Here is a 20,154-nt window from a genome sequence, read left to right on the forward strand (position 1 = left end):
TTGGAGTTTCTTACCATCATATACGTTTTCCTTCTGTAAAAGTTACTTCATTAAATTTATAATGTCAATACCCATGTTCTAAATTCAACAAAAACTCAAAATTTATTAAATTTATATATTAGCCTGATATAATACATAAATGATAATTTTTGACTTATATGAAGTAGTAGTTAAAATTTTTATTAGATATTCGTTTAGCACGGATTTAAAATTTATCACCTCCATTTCCCAATCTCAACATTATATAAAAGATGAACAATAAATTTATTAAATATTTATGTGGGATATAGGATTTAAATAATTAAATGTTTTTGTAATAATTTTTTTATGAAATGGAAAAATAGTTAAATATAACATCTATCATTATTATTTGGTATAAAGATGAACTATTTTTTTTTAATTTCACAAAACGGTTAAGAAAATCAAAACCTATTCTATTTTTTGAATTATCAGTTAAGTACACGTCACCGTCTTTTAACTTCTCGGTAATTATTATATGATTAAAATATATTAAAAAGCATCATCAATAACCCGAAGGAGCAAGTGATTGAAGTTCTTTGTTAGTAGCTTAAGATTCAAGCTTTAAACCCTGATAATTGAAGAATCCCAACGGGTGTTAACCCTATATCCATGTTCTGGGTTTGTGCCACAGAAATTGTCTGATAGCGATGTATGTGGTAGTGAATTGCTCCAGCAAACTTATTAATTCTCCATAATTTCATCGATTCAAAAGAAACGATACAGTAAAAATAGAAAAAAGTTCAAACATCGAGTCTTAAATGTGTTTGCGTGAACCATTTAAGCTCATTATTCTTATTGCATGGAGAGAAGACATTTAAGGTTTCTTATTAGAGGAATCCCATTTTTGTTTGAGATATTTCTCAACAACTTCATTCAATGCTTCCATTTGCTTGGTAGTGGCTTGGGAAGCAATCTCTTGAAGCTTGTCATCTATTTCATACTCCACCGATGACCTGATAATAGATGATTCACCATTTTTCTCGATGATATGAAAGCGATAACGATAAACATCAAATCCAACATCTTTGAATCCTCCTTCAATGACTTCACTTTCCTTCACCCGTTGTTCATCATCGGCTTGTATAAATATTTCCTTCATATAGCTCAATCCCAGTGGTCCTATATCAATTTCAATGCCACGATTATAAAAAAAAAAAAAAAAATCCCCACACTTAAAGACTTATTAAAAGGTCGAATTATCTGTTCGAACCCTACAACATATGTACATCATACTTACCAGGAGGGAATGTGATCTTTAAAATAGTTCCGACGCCTCCGTCACCTTGAACAACTTCGATCGTTCCCACAACATCTTGAAACATTTGATTGACCAGTTTTCCGAGCTCGAGGCCACGGTAGGTGTCCCATACGACGGGTGCCGGAACCTCCAAATGATAATCATGTGAGAGATGGCCCTTCATTTCTCAGTTTCTCCTACGTACTAAGCAGCTGCCCACACCTATATATATAGGACACCATTTGTCTTCTACTTGGAATATTGTTGTACCATCCTTTCCCGTTTTATTGGTAAATGCTGTAGATTTTTACCTTTCTAGCCATTATAATTATAATGGTAAATTTTCAGTTTTGGTCCCTTTATTATTCTAGATTTAATCTTTATATTTTAATTTGACATAATTTGATTCTCTATCTTTATAATGACATTATGTGGTCGAACTAATTAATATCTTTAGCTATTTTGATTCAATTTCTACTCTATTTAAAAAAAATACTATTCTATCAAAAAAATTATTTTGCATAATGAATTGGAATAAATGTTAATAAAAAGATGCACATCATCTACTAAAAATATTAAGGCTGCTGATTATTTGGACTAACTAATGACACAACTCTTTTTATTTTTAGTTATTTTAAGATAATTATAAAATTGTAGTTTTGATCTCTATTATGCTTACATTTGAGATTTAGTCTTTATATTGTAATTTGACATAACTTGACCCTCTGTTTTTATAATGATATTAGTTAGCCCAAATAATCAACATCCTTAGCTATATTAATTGATTAAAACGATTACATGAATTTCTCTTAAAACGATTACATGAAGTTGGAATGAATATTTTTAGAAAAAAATTAACCCCACCATTTTGACCATAATAATTAAGGGTATCAAATTTCATTCGTCATTTTATTTAATAAAATATAATTATTTGGTACACATGTGGTGGAAAAAATTTTAACTCCACAAACGGTACTAAAATTTTGTAACATGTTGTATTGATATTTTTATACATAATATCATTTTAAGAAAAAAATTATAGAAAGATTTCCATGAATTATACTAGTATATATATCAACCTATTTTTAAAAATAATTTGTAATTTAAAAATTATGATGTGTGAAAAGAAATTATTTGTCATATTATTTTGGCATGAGAAGCTTCACAGGGTAAATAGTTGAAAAGTCAAAAACATGTCTCGTCCATAAATTCATAGTCTTTTAACTTTTGGTTGGTGTTGACTATGAAAGCTGAAAAAAGATTTTCAGAGGAAATTTTCTTAATATGATGTCATTTAGTTTATTTTATTTTGAATAAAAGTTAAAAAGATAAAATGTAAATATTTTAACTGAATAATTTGTTTCAAAAATCAGTTTAAGTCAGTTTAAGAACTAAAATCAATTTATATTTTTCATGATAAGCATCTTTAATTGAAGAAATTATTTTATAGACTCTTTTTATTGAAAAATTATTTTATGGATCATTTTACCATATCATTCATGATCTATTTTTAATTATTTAATAATATTTTGATAATTTTTCATATTATTGACACATAATTTTGGTAATTTTTATTATCCTGAATCTCGAATTGAATCTTGAACCCTAAACTGAACCTAAATTTAGGGTTCAGAGTTCAAGTTCAAGATTAAGATTCTGGTTCAGGATTTTGAGTTCGAGATTTGAGGTTTAAGATAAAAATTATCAAATTTATGTATTAATGATATAAAAATTATTAAAATATCATTAAATAATTAAAAAGAAATCACAAATGATACGATAAAAAGGTTTATAAAATAATTTCTCCTTTAACCGAATGTATTAATACAAATTTTATCTGTAAGAAAATGTCTTCGACTTGGATTTTTCTGGCGGTCGTTCATTCACGTTTCCTTGTTGTAGAAGTCGTGCATATATGGGGAAGAGATGCGAAAAGTCTCTAAGAAAATAAATGGCTGTGAAATACAAACCTTTGAACAATGACTTCAATTTCATTAATTTACAATCATTTTCTTCTTAGAATTTGACAGAAATTTTCAATGTCCATACACCCAGCAAAATGATAATTTTAATCATATTTAAATATTTATTTATAAGTCCTCAAATATTTATTCTATTTTACTTATTGATGAGGTGGTTATCTCATTATTTTATTTGGAAATAATAAATTTTATTTTTAAAATTCATTAATATTTCATAAGTTTATTAATATGATATTTTTATTTTATTTTGAATAATGTTGGGTAAAATTTAAACATAAAATTTGAAGTTTTTAATTTTAATAAAATGAGGAAATAATTTATTTAAAAAAATCAGACATTGAAAAATAAAATCAACATGAAATTTTATACTAAGTAAAAGGACTTCTTCTGATAGATTTTTCTAAAAGGTAACTGTCTCGGTTTCATTTCATATAGAATTCTTGAAAAAGATTTCTTCCTCATAAAAATAATTTATTGTTCTGGAATCTGATGCTACACTGCTACTCAATAACTTAGGAGATCGGCTATATTACGTAAATCGATTTTTAATTTATCAAACACAATTAAAAAAAATTAAATGGTGAAAATTTTCATTTCCATTTAATGGTTTACGAACATATTCTAATTAATTAACCTCTAATCTAACCAAATTACAATAGAATAACTAAACAACATGTGGTCATCTAAACAACACGTAAGTCTACAAAATTATAGTTTCAAAACAACGGCTCTCCTTAAAAGTGTATTATTATTTTTTATCATTATACTCAACTCTTAATTAACTATAACACTATTGTTCAAACATTCATGGACAGAAACATTAAATAAATGCTTTTCTTTTTACATTTATGTAATGTCAAGAGGAAAAAGCAATCCCAATCTTGAATCTCTTCCACTTTTATCATTGTAACTTTATCATTTTAATAGTTTATATCTTTATAAGTTTTAGAAGATTAAATCAAATTTTTATCATTTTAGAAGATTAAAGTGCAATTTAACTGTTACTGATTTAAAATTTTATAAAATTATGAAGAACCTAAATAAAAAAACAACAGTGCAGGAGGACTATGCCCTTTTATTGTTTATTAGTCTCATGCATGCATGCATATTCACATTAGGGGAAAGCGATCGGACGAATCGAGTGAAAAAAATTTCGAGTTAGTCTAATTCATGAGTCCTATTTTATCATCATAACTCAATGTAAAAAATTTTCGAATTGAATCAAGTGAAATGAGATTTGAGTCGAGTCGAATCGAATCGAATCGAGTTAAATTAAAAAGATAAACATGTCAAAAAATATAGTTACAATATAACTAATTTCATATTAGAACACATAAATTTGAAACCATATATATTTGAAAAAAATTAAAGCAAAATAGTAATAAAAATTCAGTAACTATGAAAAATTTAAATCATTAATTAGATCCTAAAATTATTTTTTAGAAAATTTTAAAATTTTAAATTTTTTATATGTTTAGAATTTTAAAAAATTTATAATTTTTTAAAAATATAAATTTTGTAATTTTTATAAATATTTTGAATTTTTAAAATTATTTTGAATTTTTTTGTAATTTTGTTGTGAGAGAGTCCAATTTGTTTATTTTCAAAGTTGGCAGGGACCAAAAATGTATTTACACCAATCTATTATTTAAATTATTCGAGTTATTTGAATTGTGAATGTAGAAGCTCGATTTTCAGTGGTGTAGGAAACAGTGGTTTGAGGCCACCAAATCCGACGAGTAAGCTCGTAAGTATTATTATTTAATATTTACGAGTTAAATATGGATTTTAAAATGGTTTTTGAATTGATAATTTGTGTTTTATAATAATATATTAGGTCAAGTAGTTTTAGAAAATGAGGTATTGGGACCTCGTTTCTATAAACCGAGCTGTAACGGAGTGTCATTAATGTAGTATTACAGTTTCGTTGAAAAATTTTAACGGTTTGATAGTTAATTAATTAAAAAGGACTAAATTGAAAAAGGTACAAAACTTGCTAATTATAATAAGTAAGTGATTAAGTGGCATGAGTAATAAATAAAGAAGGACCTACATAACAATTATGCCTAAATGAAAAGTTGAGGCGGCATGAAAGAAAAAAATAAAATAAAATAAAGCCATTAATGGTAAAATTGTAATTAAGTTAAAATTAAAGTAAAATAAATATGAAATTAGTGTAGCGACGTAAAAATTAGCTTTAGCTTCGGTCGCTAATTGTGGCGATTAAAAACTTGGAAATTAAAGTTTGATTTAAAACAAATCGGGAGTCGCCACCGATCCTTTTTCTAGGTGTGATCGGACACCTATTAGATTTCCTTTTTTAAAAACGAGAAAAAGGCCGAGTTAAGGTCTACGTTAAAAAGCCAGAGAAAAATTAGGGTTCGGGAGTCGGTTACGCGCGAGGAAGGTATTAGCACCCTCGCGACGCCCAAAAATTGGTATCTCATAAACAAGTGTTGTCTTGATTTTCAAAAATATGAGTTCAAAGTAATATTCAATCGTGATCCGATTAAAAAAGACGAGAAATTTGGGTTTATTCCGATTTTTGAGAAGGGTATATCGCTTTAACACGAGCCCATTGACGTTCACCCAACATAGCGATGAACTCGATGACTTAATGTTAAATCGGCATATTGCCTTGATTATTGAAGTTAAAAAACACGAATAAATATTTTAAAATAATGAACAACGAAAAAATACAAGTACGGACGGAAAACGAAAGATAATAGTTGGGAACACATCACAGCACATAATACATACAATAATGATATTTAAGAAAATGACAATGCGCGTGATATTAAATGTAACAATAGTATCATACACGAGAATACAATGAGAATATAACGAATATACGTACGCGGATAATTAAGAGTATATATGTAAAATATATATATATATATATATATAAATAACGATAGTATTGGAAAATATACTATATAATGTTCAAGTATATACAAAATATAGATGAAAATACAATGTCAAAAAGTATATATCGCCTAATAATATTAAAATAAATGACGAGTAATAATAATAAAAATAATAGATATAATAGTAAACATAACAATATGTGAAAATAATATTATGTATAAGGATATATATGTAGAATAAAATATACATACTAATAATAAATATAATAAGAATAAATAAACGTAATAATAACATATACATGGGTAATAGGATATTTTAATACATACGGAATGTGTAAAAAGAAAAATAATATACATGATATATAAAATACATATTGTACATAATGCACGTAACAAAACATATACTAGGGTTAATGATTATAATAGTAATGATGTTAAAACACGAAAGCATTATATCATAACAAAATACTATAATACATATATATACCCAAAATATACACTATTATAATAATGAAAATGATAAAAAGAATAACAATAGGTACGATCATACTACATATATATATATATAAAAAGAACGTGCATACTTGTACACTAAAACATGCATCACTATTAATAATATGATATTATAATAATAATAAAAATAACATGAAATTTTAAATGACTAAAATTAGCATTATATAGATATACATGCATACATACATAAAGACGATATACATTAATATGTAAAATAATAATAATAGTGATAAAATAATACTAATATTTAATGAAGAAGCGAAAATAAATAAAAGGACTAAATAGAATCAATAGCAAAGTTTTAGAGTCAAAATTAAAATATAGGTAAACAAAAGGATCAGTTTGAACACGCATGTAGCCTCGGGGGGCCAAAAGTGTAATAATCCCAGTCTTTTAAAATAATGCGCATTGCTAGGGACTAAATTGGAAGTCACTGCAAATGATGGGGTCAAATTAAAACATAAAATATTTAATTGTAAAGTCTCGAGAAAGCGGAGGGACCAAGGCAAATAGACCCTTGGTCCAAAACACGCGGATCCTCGGCTTCCTTGGGTGGGTCTTGGGTCGAGGCCAAAACGACGTCGTTTGGCCCTCGAACTCCACACATCAAAAGCAGCGCCGTTCCTTTGTCTATAAAAGTAAAAAATCCAAAAAAACTTCATTTTCTTCTTGTTTCTGAAAAAAAAGCTCTCTCTCTCTCTCAACCCTCCCTCCGTCCTAGGGTTTCCGGTGAGCTTCAGGTGCCGTTCCTCCGCCGTGTGCCATTGTTGCCAAACCACATGGCAGTGGCCGGAAGTTCAAGAGGTAACCCCTTTTTTTTTATAATATAAATATAGATATATATATGTGTATAAAAAGAGAGAAGAAAAATGAAAGAACGGAAAAAGAAAGAAATAGAAGATTTCGAAAGAAGAAAAAAGAAAAATGATGGCAATCACCTTGTATTGTTCTTGCTTTTGATTCTCTGCTATATTTTTTTGTCCTGTCCGATCTAGAATCACTATTTTTGTATTTGAAGATATGTTATCTGTATTATTCCTCGTTTGTGAAAAAAAACCCCTTTTACGTTGTTTTGTTCGGCTTTTTATAGCCCATTTGGTTACACATTTATTATTCTTTTTGCTATTCTATGCTTCGCTTTGCTTCGTTGTTTTTGCAGTATGGGCGTGACGGCCGAGGTCGAGGCGTGCTAGTGGGGTTCGTCACCACGACAAAGATGGGGCGTGGTGGGTGAGTGGGGTTCGGCGCAAGTGGGCAAGTGGGGGTAGGTGGCTAGGGTTAGTGGGATTAGGGTTTCTGAGTGCTGGGTTTAGGTTGTTAGGCTGGGGTAGTTGTTTAGGCTTAGTGGGCTTATTGGGTTAGGGGTTTTTGATTAGGGTAGGTTAGTTTAGGGTATTTGTAAAAGGCCCAAAATTGGCCTACAACAGCTGCCCCTCTTTGCTCATTGTCGTGTAACGAGAATAGGGCAAAGATACAAAGAAAGGCCAATTTTGCCCAATATTGTCAAGTATTGACTTCTTTGGTGCGCTTCTTGTTCAGGTAATCTCATCTTGTAGCTTTGGTTCACTCCACTGCATCTTCTGATGTACGTCTTGTAGCTTCAATTTGCTCCAATGTAACTTCACGGATATGAGATTTGTAGCTTCAATTTACTTCCATGTAACTTCAGAAAGATGAGATCTACATCTTCAATCGCTTCTTCTATTGCTTGATTGAGATGAGATTTGTGGTCTTCTCTTCTATAACTTTAGAAAGGCAAGATCTGATATCCTTGATCAGCTCCACTGCAACTTCCGGGAGTCAAGACTTGCAACTTTGACTTGCTCCATTGCAACTTCAGGGAGGCCACATTTGGTGTCTTTCATCAACTTCAATCTTTATTCTTCACTCGGCATGTAATCTTGAGTTCAACTCATTTCTCGCAATATGAATTGACTCCTTAAAAACAGACATTAAAAACAAAAATTGAAAATAACGCAGCACGTAAGCCACAGCTCAACTCGTCTCTCACAACATGAGCTGGTCTTTTGAAACTTAATTTGAAAAGCGGATTTTAAAAATACCTAAGGCTCAACTCACTTCTCGCAATATGGATTGATTTTTTTGAAAAACAAAAATTAAAAGGTATAACTCACCTCTCGCAATATGAGTTGTTTTTTAAAAAAACAACAATTAAAAGGCTCAACTCACCTCTCGCAATATGAGTTGATTTTGAAAAAGTAGAAATTAAAAGGTTCAACCCACCTCTCGCAATATGAGTTGATTTTAGATTTAATAGGAATTGAAATTACCTCAGCGTGCCCTGAGGTTCAACTCACTTCTCGCAATATGAGTTGATTTTTGAAACATAAATTGAAATTACCTCAACGTGTCTTGAGGCTCAACTCACCTCTCGCAATATGAGCTAATTTTCTTGGAAAACATGAATTAAAAGCAGAAATTGAAAATACCTCAGCGTGCCCTGAGGCTCAACTCACTTCTCGCAATATGAGTTGATTTTTGAAACATAGATTGAAATTACCTCAACGTGTCTTGAGGCTCAACTCACCTCTCGCAATATGAGCTGATTTTCTTGGAAAACATGAATTAAAAAGCGAATTGAAAATACCTCAGCGTGCCCTGAGGCTCAACTCACTTCTCGCAATATGAGTTGATTTTTGAAACATAAATTGAAATTACCTCAACGTGTCTTGAGGCTCAACTCACCTCTCGCAATATGAGCTGATTTTCTTGGAAAACATGAATTAAAAAGTAGAAATTGAAAATATCTCAGCGTGCCCTGAGGCTCAACTCACTTCTCGCAATATGAGTTGAGTTTTTGAAACATAAATTGAAATTACCTCAACGTGTCTTGAGGCTCAACTCACCTCTCGCAATATGAGCTGATTTTCTTGGAAAACATGAATTAAAAGCAAATTGAAAATACCTCATCGTGTTCTCGAGGCTCAACTCACTTCTCGCAATATGAGTTGATTTTTGAAACATAGTTTGAAATTACCTCAACGTGTCTTGAGGCTCAACTCACCTCTCGCAATATGAGCTGATTTTCTTGGAAAACATGAATTAAAAGCGAATTGAAAATACCTCAACAGTGCCTCGAGGCTCAACTCACTTCTCACAATATGAGTTGATTTTTGAAAAACAAAATTGGAGGACGAAATTGAACATTAAAAATATCAAAACTGTCATTTGGTAGAATTCAAGTGTCTTTTCATTTGATTCAATGCAACTCTCATTCCATTTCTTGCTCACTGAGTACTGTATATACCATGCATGATGTTATCATGTTATGCACATGTTTGTCTTAAATGCCTTTATGCCTATATGATTATGCAGCTCTTTAAGTATGTTCGTCAGATGTCTTTTCCGTCTCTATTCTTGTGATGGTCTGCATTCATTACTTGCTCTTTACTTCCTCTTTACGCCATGTACATGTCTTCAAGCTTCACGAGTAATCGACGCCCTCGATGTCACTCTTTTGTCCCCGATTAAGCTTTGTTCCTACTTTGAGACTCTTGCGCTTATTAAATTTTCATCCGTAATGCTTAACCTTTCTTTTGTTTAGGGCATATCATTTCACCATTTATCATGTAAATAAACACCTAATGATATGCATGAAAATGGTCAGGTAGGGACAAAAATGATATCTCATATTCCTTTATTTCAAATGTGGCAAACAAAGAAAGTTAACTAATGATAGTACAAATGTGCAAAGAAGAGATCGTATTCAATGAATACAAATGCTTTAGATATTCGACACATGAACTCTTCACGTTCCTTAATCAAGAATCTTTTAGAGTATGGCTCCTTGCGTAGAAGATTTCGAGCTTTCAGAGATGCTTCAAATATCGTAGTCTCACTGCTTGTCGTGATGCTTTAGAATGCCTTGCCTTGTAAACCGAATATTTGTTCCATTAGAACGCCTCTTGGGTTTTCATTCTAATCTTTTATGTTTAACCAAAGCGCCTTTTCGGTTTTCGCCCGATCCCTTCCTCCTTTTTTTTTTTTTTTTTTAGATGCCCTTTCGAGTTTTCATCTCAAGCATAATATTTCTTCATTGCATCCGAGTTCACCGGATTCGACAACTCTTTCCTATCCATCTCGGTAAGGATCAAAGCTCCTCCGAGAATGCCTTTTTACGACGCACGGTCCTTCCCAGCTTTGGTGCCCATTTCCTCGCAGATCTTTTTGTATTGGGAGAATTTTTCTCAAAGACGAGTTCTCCTTCGTGGAATTCTCTTGGTCGTACCTTCTTGTCATGGGTCATGATCATTCTCTTTTGGTACATTTGCCCGTGACAAATTGCCTTTAGACGTTTTTCTTCAATGAGGTTCAACTGATCATATCTAGCTCGAATCCATTCTGCTTCTTCTAACTCTGATTCCATCAATACTCGCAGAGAGGGGATCTCAACCTCGATGGGTAGCACAGCTTCCATTCCATAGACTAGAGAAAGGAGTTGCTCCGTAGATGTTCGTGACAGATGTGCGATATGCAAACAAAGCAAATGGAAGTTTCTCGTGCCAATCTTTATATGTCTCAGTCATTTTCCCAATGATCCTCTTGATGTTCTTGTTAGCTGCCTCAACAGCCCCGTTCATCTTTGGGCGATAGGGCGAGGAATTATGATGCTTTATTTTGAATTGCCCGCACATTTCTTTCATCATCTTATTGTTCAGATTCGTGGCATTATTTGAAATGATTCTTTCAGGCAAACCATACCGGCAAATGATTTCTTTTTTCAAAAACTTGCAAACTGCAGTCTTCGTCACATTGGCAAACGAAGCAGCTTCTATCCATTTTGTGAAGTAATCGATAACCACAAAAATGAATCGATGTCCATTTGATGCTTTTGGAGAAATTGGCCCTATAACATCCATGCCCCACATAGAAAAAGGCCACGGAGAAGTCATGACGTGAAGGGGCGAAGGGGCTACATGAATTTTATCGCCATAGATTTGGCGTTTGTGGCATTTTCTGGCAAAACTAATACAGTCGCTTTCCATCGTCAACCAGTAGTAACCGAGTCTCATAATCTTTCTGGCCATACTGAAACCATTGGCATGTGTCCCACAGATTCCTTCATGGACATCTTCAAGTATCTTTCTGGCTTCGACGTCATCCACGCATCTCAAAAGTATTTGATCCTTTCCCATTTTATATAGGATATCCCCATCAAGAACGAATCCTGCTGCCATTCTTCTGATTGTTCTTTTGTCGTTCTCATTTGCTTGTTCGGGATAGCTTTGATTCTTGATATATTCTAAGATATCGTAGAACCATGGTCGTCCGTCTGCCTCTTTCTCAATGCTACAACAGTGTGCAGGGACCTCGTATATGCTCATTTTGAAGGGCATTATTTCTGCTTCTTTACTTGCTTTGAACATTGAAGCCAAAGTGGCCAAGGCATCTGCCAGTTGGTTCTCTTCTCGTGGGAAGTAATGAAAAGTTATTTCTTTGAATTCCTTGATTAATCCACCACTAAATTGTCAGACTTAATCAATTTTGAGTCCTCACTTCCCACTCTCCACGAATTTGGTAAATCACTAGGGCTGAGTCTCCATACACCTCCAAGATCTCGATGTTTCGTTCGATAGCTGCACGAAGCCCCATGATACAAGCCTCATATTCTGCGATATTATTGGTACAGAAGAAGTTCAGTCTTGCGGTGAAAGGATAATGATTCCGTCTGGTGATACCAGGATTACTCCAATTCCATGCCCTAACGCATTCGACGCACCATCAAAGCACATCTTCCATGACCTCTCTTTGATAACTCGGATTCTATTTCGAGATGCACATTAAGTCTTCGTCTGGAAATCGAATCTTAAAGGCTCATATTCTTCGTTGTTCGAGTTGCTAGAAAATCAGCTATTGCGCTTCCTTTTATCGACTTCGACTTACATAGGCAATGTCATATTCTCGAGAGGAGAATCGCCATCGCGCCATTCTTCCCGATAGTGCCATGATTCCATCATGTATTTTATCGGGTCCACTTTGAAATCAACCATATCATATGGTACAACATGTATTGTCTAAGTCTCCGAGCTACCCAAACTAAGGCACAACAATATTTCTCAATGGATCTAATACTTTGCCTCATAATCGGTGAACTTTTTCCGAGGTAGTAGATCGCTTTTCTTTCTTTCCCGACTCGTCGTGTTGCCCCAAGATGCAAACCATTGAACTTTCGAACACAATCAAATACAATATCAAAGGTCTTCCAGGGGTTGGCGGTACTAGCAATCGGAGGACTAGACAAATATTGTTTTATCTTATCAAAGGCCACCGGCATTCCTCGCTCCATTCTCCGGGTTATGTTTTCAAGAAGCCGAAAGATTGGGTCGCATTGGTTGGTAAGTTGAGCGATAAATCGGGCAATGTAGTTTAATCTCCTAAAATCCTCTAACTTCCTTTTATGCGCGCGGAGGTGGTAATTCTTGGATGGCTTTTATTTTATCTGGATCAACCTCAATACCTCTTTTATCGACAATGAAGCCTAGCAACTTTCCGAGGTAGCCCCGAATGTACATTTGGTCGGATTAAGCTTTAGTGAAACTTTCTCACCTCTCGAACAACTTCTTGAGGTTCACCACATGCTCTTCTTCCCTGGATTTAGCAATCATGTCATCGACGTAGACCTCTATTTCTTTGTGCATCATGTCATGCAATAACGCTACCATAGCCCTCGATATGTTGCCCCAAGATTCTTTAACCCGAATGGCATCACCTTGTAGCGTAACGTTCCCCACATTGTTATGAAGGTAGTTTCTCCATATCCTCGGGGCTATTTTGATCCGATTATACCCCGAGAATCCGTCCAAGAAAGAAAACAATGAATGTTTTGTTGTGTTGTCCACCAACGTGTCAATATGTGGCAAGGAAAATTATCTTTTGGGCTTGCTCGATTCGGTCGCGTAATCCACGCACATTCGTACTTTTCCATCTTTCTTTGGTACCGGACTATGTTAGCCACCCATTCGGATATTTGGAGGATTGTAGGAAGCCGTCAAACCGCTTTTGACTTCCTCTTTATCTTCAACAAAGATTTCGGTCTCATCCGTCTTAATTTTTCTTTGGATGGGCTTGCATTCGCTTTAATGGGAGCTTATGGACCACTAAATCTTCATCTAGCCTGGCATGTCCTGGTATGACCATGCGAAAACATCTTTGTATTCATGAGTAAAGTGATCAAACTATGCCCGGTACTCTCTCAAATAGAAGTCCCAATCTTCACTTCTTGTTTCCTCTCTTCATTGCCCAAATTTATCGTTTCCACGATTCTTCATGAGGCGTAATCTGTTTATCCTTTGCTCCACCATTCTTAACATTTCAGAGACGAGACATAATCTTCAAATTTTCTTCGACTTCAAATTCTCCTAAGCAAACAGCCTTCTCAAAATCGATTTCAAGATTCAGAATCGGCTTATTCATGTCGTCAATATCCGAGCACCAAAGTTGAAATGGAAAAGGAAGCTATAGGGGACATCCAAGTATTGGAAACAACAAACAAAATGTTATGTCATGGTAATGAGGCAAATGTAAAGATAGGCTATGAAATGAGAAAATGATCATGAAATTAGTGATAACGCGAAAAATCGTGACAAAATGCATCTTCATCGATATTCATTTAAATGATAAAGAGCGAATGAAAGCTTTTACAAAAGAATTCTATTATATCTAAGGACACAATAGAAGGTTAATGTTTAGCATTACTCAAGACTTATAAACTACAAGAAGCTCCTCAAGAGTCCAATTGTTCAACATAAAACCGGGAGGGCAAAGGCGTATCCTCGAGACATCTTTACTTGCACCAACTTCTTTGTCGATGACACTTATATCGACATTCTAAAACCCTTTCAACTAACCCCGCAGTTTCGTAGATCATCTTGTCCGGGTACAACATTCCCGCAGATGTAAATGTTTTTGACAAATGAGGGTACTCTATCGGTTTCCATTCGGTTCTCGGCCTAAAGTTCTTGCAATTCTTCTCTCTGATCCTTCTTCCACTGTCTTCTTCTTTGACGCATGTCAGCCGAACCCCAAACCGTATCGGGCCTTGTGGTACAATCGGCTTTAAAGCCCTAACTATTCCTTGTAGATGTCTCCCTAAACCTCTTCTCGCACGAGCTCCTCTTCCTACAATCAACTTGACACCCATTCGGTATTTTCCGGCGGTTTGGCATCGAATTTTGTTTCCTTCAATGATGAAAGTGGCATTGACGAATTCGAGGGATCGAAAGGAACATTCCACTGCGTCCTTGCTTACTTCCGTGTATGGCGATCAGCAGAGATAGATGCGACAATGTCTTCTTCACCTCGATCGTGACCAAACACCATCCATGATAAATTTCAACTTTTGATGGAGGGATGATGGAACCGCTCCACAGAATGGATCCAAGGTCTTCCCAAAAGGCGCTTATAAGAGGGTGTAATGTCCATGACTTGGAACTCGACCTCATAGATGTAAGGGCCCACTTCAAAGGGATTTCGATCTTTCCCATGACTTCGCGTCTCGTCCGTCGAATGCCCTTACCATGGAATGACAGGCCTTAAGTAGGACAAATCCATCGGATTCGGAAAGCGTGGCCAATGGCATTACATTTAATGTTGACCCATTATCGATGAGTACGTTCGGTATTATGTAGCCCTTGCAATGAGTCGTGATATGCGCCGCTTTCACCGAGCCTCTACCATTTAGCGGTATCTCGTCATCACTAAAAGAGATGAAATTGTCCGCATTCGATTGTTTACCCATCTATCAAGCTTTTCGACAGATATGTTGTTGGCCACATAAGCTTGATTTAACACCTTCAATAAAGCATTCCGATGTGGCTCAATTTAACAAGAGAGATAGAATTGAGATTCGTCTTTGGCCGCTTGCTCAATTGTTCCACCATACTATACTCATTGTGCTTAATAAATTTCAAGAATTCTTGAGCTTCTTCCTCATTCACGAGCTTTTTAGTTTCTTGCACGGTGGAATTTCTTGCTCGACCTCGACTTCGTGCATCAACGCTTTCCCTTTTGTTTCAAGTCGCTACTTTTCTTTATCGGTTCAACTTCTTTAGAATAGCACCGCCCATCGCGGGTAAAATGACCTACTTCCCCAATGTCTTCGCCAGGCTGGCTTCAAGCTTTTCACCTTCGTGTAACGATGTTGACATCGTACTTCCACCAGATCTTGTTTTATTGTCCTTATAAGGGAAAGGAGATGGTACTTCAATTATCATTTTGGTTTCACCGGCTCCTTCTTCGCGTCATAATAGATTATTAACTATTCGGTCAGCGCTATATGGGAAACCCGATGATTGATTGTCGAGGCACATATTTCTCCACCGTCGGCCTCTTTGGCTTTACAAAAATCCCAATCTCCTTATTGTCCATCATACTTTGCAAGAAACTTCAATTCCTTACAGATGAATATTATGCTCCCCAATACCATGGAGCTTGCAAAAGCGTGACCTTTGCATCTTCTCCTTTGGATACTCCGTTAAAACGACAGAGCAACCCTTTCTCACTTAGTATCTCCCTGATTCTCTGCAGAGGTGTTCGTACTTGAAACCCATCTTCTATTTTGTTGTTTATCCTCCTCTCCCATCAAGGCTCACATTCCCTTCGGTGTGGTTTGGGAATGGATTTCCGGTCGTACTGGCAGTACCATCGAATCTCAAAATGCCCGCATCAATGAGCCCTTGAACTCTCCTTTTGAAAGCAAGACAATTCTCAGTAGAATGCCCCTGGTTCCCCGCATGGTATGCGCAACTAACATTTGGATCGTACCATTTCGGGTATGGAGGTTTAAGGGGGGCCATGTAATGGGGAGATATCAATTGTTTCTCCAGAAGTTTTGGGTACAATTCCCCATATGATATAGGAATAGGGGTGAATTGCTGTCTCTCGGGATTGAGCTTTGTTGGTCTTGGTTCATTTCTGGGTTGGCTTTGAGTGGGTAGAGTGTTTTGTGGGAATGTGGTGACGGGCCTTTGGTTATTCATGGCGTATACAGGGTAGGAAGGAGGTGATGCTTGGTAGTAAGGGGTTTGAGGAGGATAATAGAAATTCGGGGGTGGATAATTTCGAGGTCGGGGTTGGTTAGGATACGAATTGGGAATGTAATGACTCCCAGTTCCCACCATGTGGGCTTCTGGCTCTTTCTTCCTTACGGGTGCTGCTTTTCTTGAGCCTTCTGATCCTTCCATTCTGCCGCTCTTGACGGCATTCTCTATGAGTTCACCAGATATTACGATATCCGAAAAATCCTTCGTAACACTTCCCACCAACTTGTCATAGAACGGTGCTTTCAGAGTATTGATGAAAAGGACTTTTATCTCAGTCTTAGTCAGTGGAGGCTCCACTTGGGCCGAGATATCTCTCCATCTTTGCGCATATTGTCTAAAGGATTCTGCTGGTTTCTTCTCCATCATTTGCAAGGTCATACGGTCTGGCACCATCTCCGATACATGCTTGTATTGATCGCAAAATGTTGACGCCAAGTCTTTCCAGGATCGAATCTTTTCTCTACTAAGTTGATTGTACCACCGGAGAGCTGACCCTGTTAGACTATCTTGGAAGCAATGTATGAGTAGTTTATCCTCGTTCACATAACCAGTCATTTTTCGACAAAACATGACCAAATGCGCCTTTGGACATCTTGTCCCATCATACTTCTCAAAATCAGGCACTTTAAACTTTGGGGGCAAAATCAGATCGGGTACCAGACTGAGTTCTTTGGCACCTAGTGCGGAGAAGACTTTAGTGCCTTCTATCGCTTTGAGTCTTTCCTCTAGACTCCTATATTTTGCGTCATGGTTATCCGATTTCAACTTGGCTACCTCTGCTGGGTCATCCAGGTCTGGAACTAGTGGATCAGCAGGACTATCCCCTGGGCTTGACGCGAATATTCCTTGCCCCAAATTAGTGGGTGGAGCAGGTGGCATGGGTCGATGTTCCAAGCTAGTGGGTTCCCCTTGAGTGCACCCTCTTTGTGTTGTATATGCGAATGGTGGAGTGAATCCTGGGGGATAGAGTGGATCCTGATCGTGGTGAATTCTTGATCGAGAATCTTCAATGTCAGGGCTCCGCATGGGTCCTTTCCCTTTAACTAGAGCTGACATCATCTCCATCATTTTGGCCATTTGATCTCTTTGCTCGAGTGATTCCTCTCGAGATCTCATCATTAGGTCTCTCGTCTCTTGTTGTGATTTGGCCGTTGCTCTTGTAATTCTTTTGAGTCCTTTCCATCCTTTCAATTCTCTCATTGAATTCACTTCCATCACTCTAGCTTGTCGGCTGCGTTTTATCTTGATGACGTGGTTCCGATCTTGTGGTATTACAACTGCGAATTATATATTTTGTCTTCAAATGACCGAGTATGGGATATGCAATGTATGGATGAATGCATGAATGAATGTACGAATGTCAAAATGTTAATATGTTAATTATGCAAGGAATGCAAAAAATTGGTGTTAATTTCAAGGTAGCCCCATATTTAGGCATTTCATTGATCAACATAGCCTATTACACAAAGTTTCCATTTTTCAACGGTTACACAAATTTCCTAGCCACATTGCCTTGTTTCTTTACTTGCTCTAAAAACTCTGATATGTTCGATCTTTGGCTCGGAGGGAATTGGTAACTGAGAACTTTGGCTTCATCTGATAATTGAACAATTTGCATAGCTGCTTTGCGAATTTCATTGATCAAGAAGTCGAGTTGCATTTCTCCTTCTTTGAGAGATCCTTCATACGCGTGGATGTCCCTATCGTACTGCTCACTCTTTTCTTCTAGAGCCTTCAGGAGGCTATCTAATTGTTGTTGATGAGATTGCAGCATATTTTCTAGATCTCGTGTTTTCCTTTTTAATTCTTGATGTTCAGACTGACTATTTGCCAATTCTGCAGTCGCTATTTCATACTCGGCGTTCTTCCTTCTTAACTCTATCAAAGCGCGCACCTTTTTCCCTCCTCTTTCTTTGCTTTTCCTTCTAAAACTCCATTCCTCCCTTGATATTGCTAATTTCTTCCTTCCATTCTCATTGTCGGCTTGCCTAACCCGCTATTCTTTATAGTGTTTCTTAATTTCTTGTTTTCCAAATGAAGGTCCCTTAAGTCGTTTCTCATAATCTCGGCTTCTCTTTGTACCTTTTCAGTTCTGGATCTTTCAACCTGAATTTCAATCTTCAGTTGATAGTTTTCTTCTTGAAGGGCACTAAGGTCTCGAGACATCTTGGCCTTTTCTCACTCGAATTCTTGTCTTGCCATTTCTAGCTCAGACGGCATTTCCTTCGAGAAAGGATTCTGGATGGGGTGGTTTGTTGTCGAGATTTGCTGACTATTTACCCGTTGCTTCCTCCATACGTTGTAATCTTGGGTAAGGGTATCAGCATACAAGGCTAATTCCATGAAATGAATTTCCTTCCAAGACTTTGCAAAGTGTCTCGGACTCTCTTCATATATCCTTCACCCATGAAGCTTAACTCGAATCGTGCTAATCCTCCGCTTATGGGAGGAATTGTCGCAAGAAAATTGCCTTTGGACCAATAGCGGAGCATATCCAACTCCTCCCCATAACCCAAGTAAAGGTACCCAATCTTGGCTTCCACATTTGTATAGCGAGCGTAAGGACGGATCCGTGGTGCTCTCCATGTTATATCCTGGCGCGAAGATTCGAAAGACGATACCCAATGTTGCTCGGTGGCTTCCTTCTACCATTCTTTCTTGAGGAAAGCTTCTAGCGGGAGAATGTTTTAGAAAACATATGGAATGGAGTCGCTCCACCTTCCGTAAGTGACTCAAAATCCAAACATTGAGCAATCTACAGCGATCCGATAAATCGTCCCTCCCTTTTCTTCGACAACTACTCATGGACCGAAGGTCTCGGCTAGGATGGTTGGGACAGGGTTGATTCCTTGTTTTAACCTTTCGAAGAAATCAACTACTGCAACTTCGAGATGTCCGAGAACCTTTGGGAAAATAACCAAACCATAAATGGCCAAAGCGAATAGATTTACCCTTTTTAGCATGTCGGGATGGTTCAGAGTCAAATCTCGTAGGGAGGACCATGGAATGCAAATGGTTTCGTTCTTCTTCTTCATCTATTTTTCAGCCCATGCATCGGTCATGTCTGTCAGTCTCACTAACTTTTTCTTGAAGGTCATCGGCTTAGGCTCCTTCACATATATTTTGCCGAATTGTACATTGTCGATGCGGAGTAAAGCAGCATACTCTTCTATGGTTGGAGTCATATCTTCTTGATTGAAGGTGAAACACTGATAAGCTGGGTCCCAGAACCGAACCATGGCTTGAATCAACTGTTCGTCTACACGGATGGTGATCAGGTGAGCTATATCTCCATACCTCTCAGTGAAAATGTCTCTAGTGTCTGAACCCCACTGATTCCAAATTTGAACCAAATCTTCGAGGTTATTTTGGCGAACATTCGCAGTTATTTGTTCGGATAAATTGGCAGCACACCTTTCCACAAGACTATCCCCCTTGTCCCTCTGAGTTTTTAGAGACCAGTCCCGAACCAC

General features: G+C 36.2%; 1 protein-coding gene across 1 annotated transcript; it reads right to left on the minus strand.

Moving 5' to 3' along the window:
* Positions 1-699: 699 nt before the first annotated feature.
* Positions 700-1,483, minus strand: LOC108471844 (norbelladine synthase-like). Its single transcript, XM_017773398.2, has 2 exons — positions 1,259-1,483; positions 700-1,140 (listed from the first exon to the last, which is right to left on the minus strand). Exons 1-2 carry the CDS (start codon positions 1,440-1,442, stop codon positions 836-838), a joined length of 489 nt encoding a protein of 162 aa, XP_017628887.1. The 5' UTR covers positions 1,443-1,483; the 3' UTR covers positions 700-835.
* Between the last annotated feature and the right edge of the window lie 18,671 nt (positions 1,484-20,154).

The sequence above is a fragment of the Gossypium arboreum genome, chromosome 11, assembly GCF_025698485.1.
Source record: "Gossypium arboreum isolate Shixiya-1 chromosome 11, ASM2569848v2, whole genome shotgun sequence".
NCBI lineage: Eukaryota > Viridiplantae > Streptophyta > Magnoliopsida > Malvales > Malvaceae > Gossypium > Gossypium arboreum.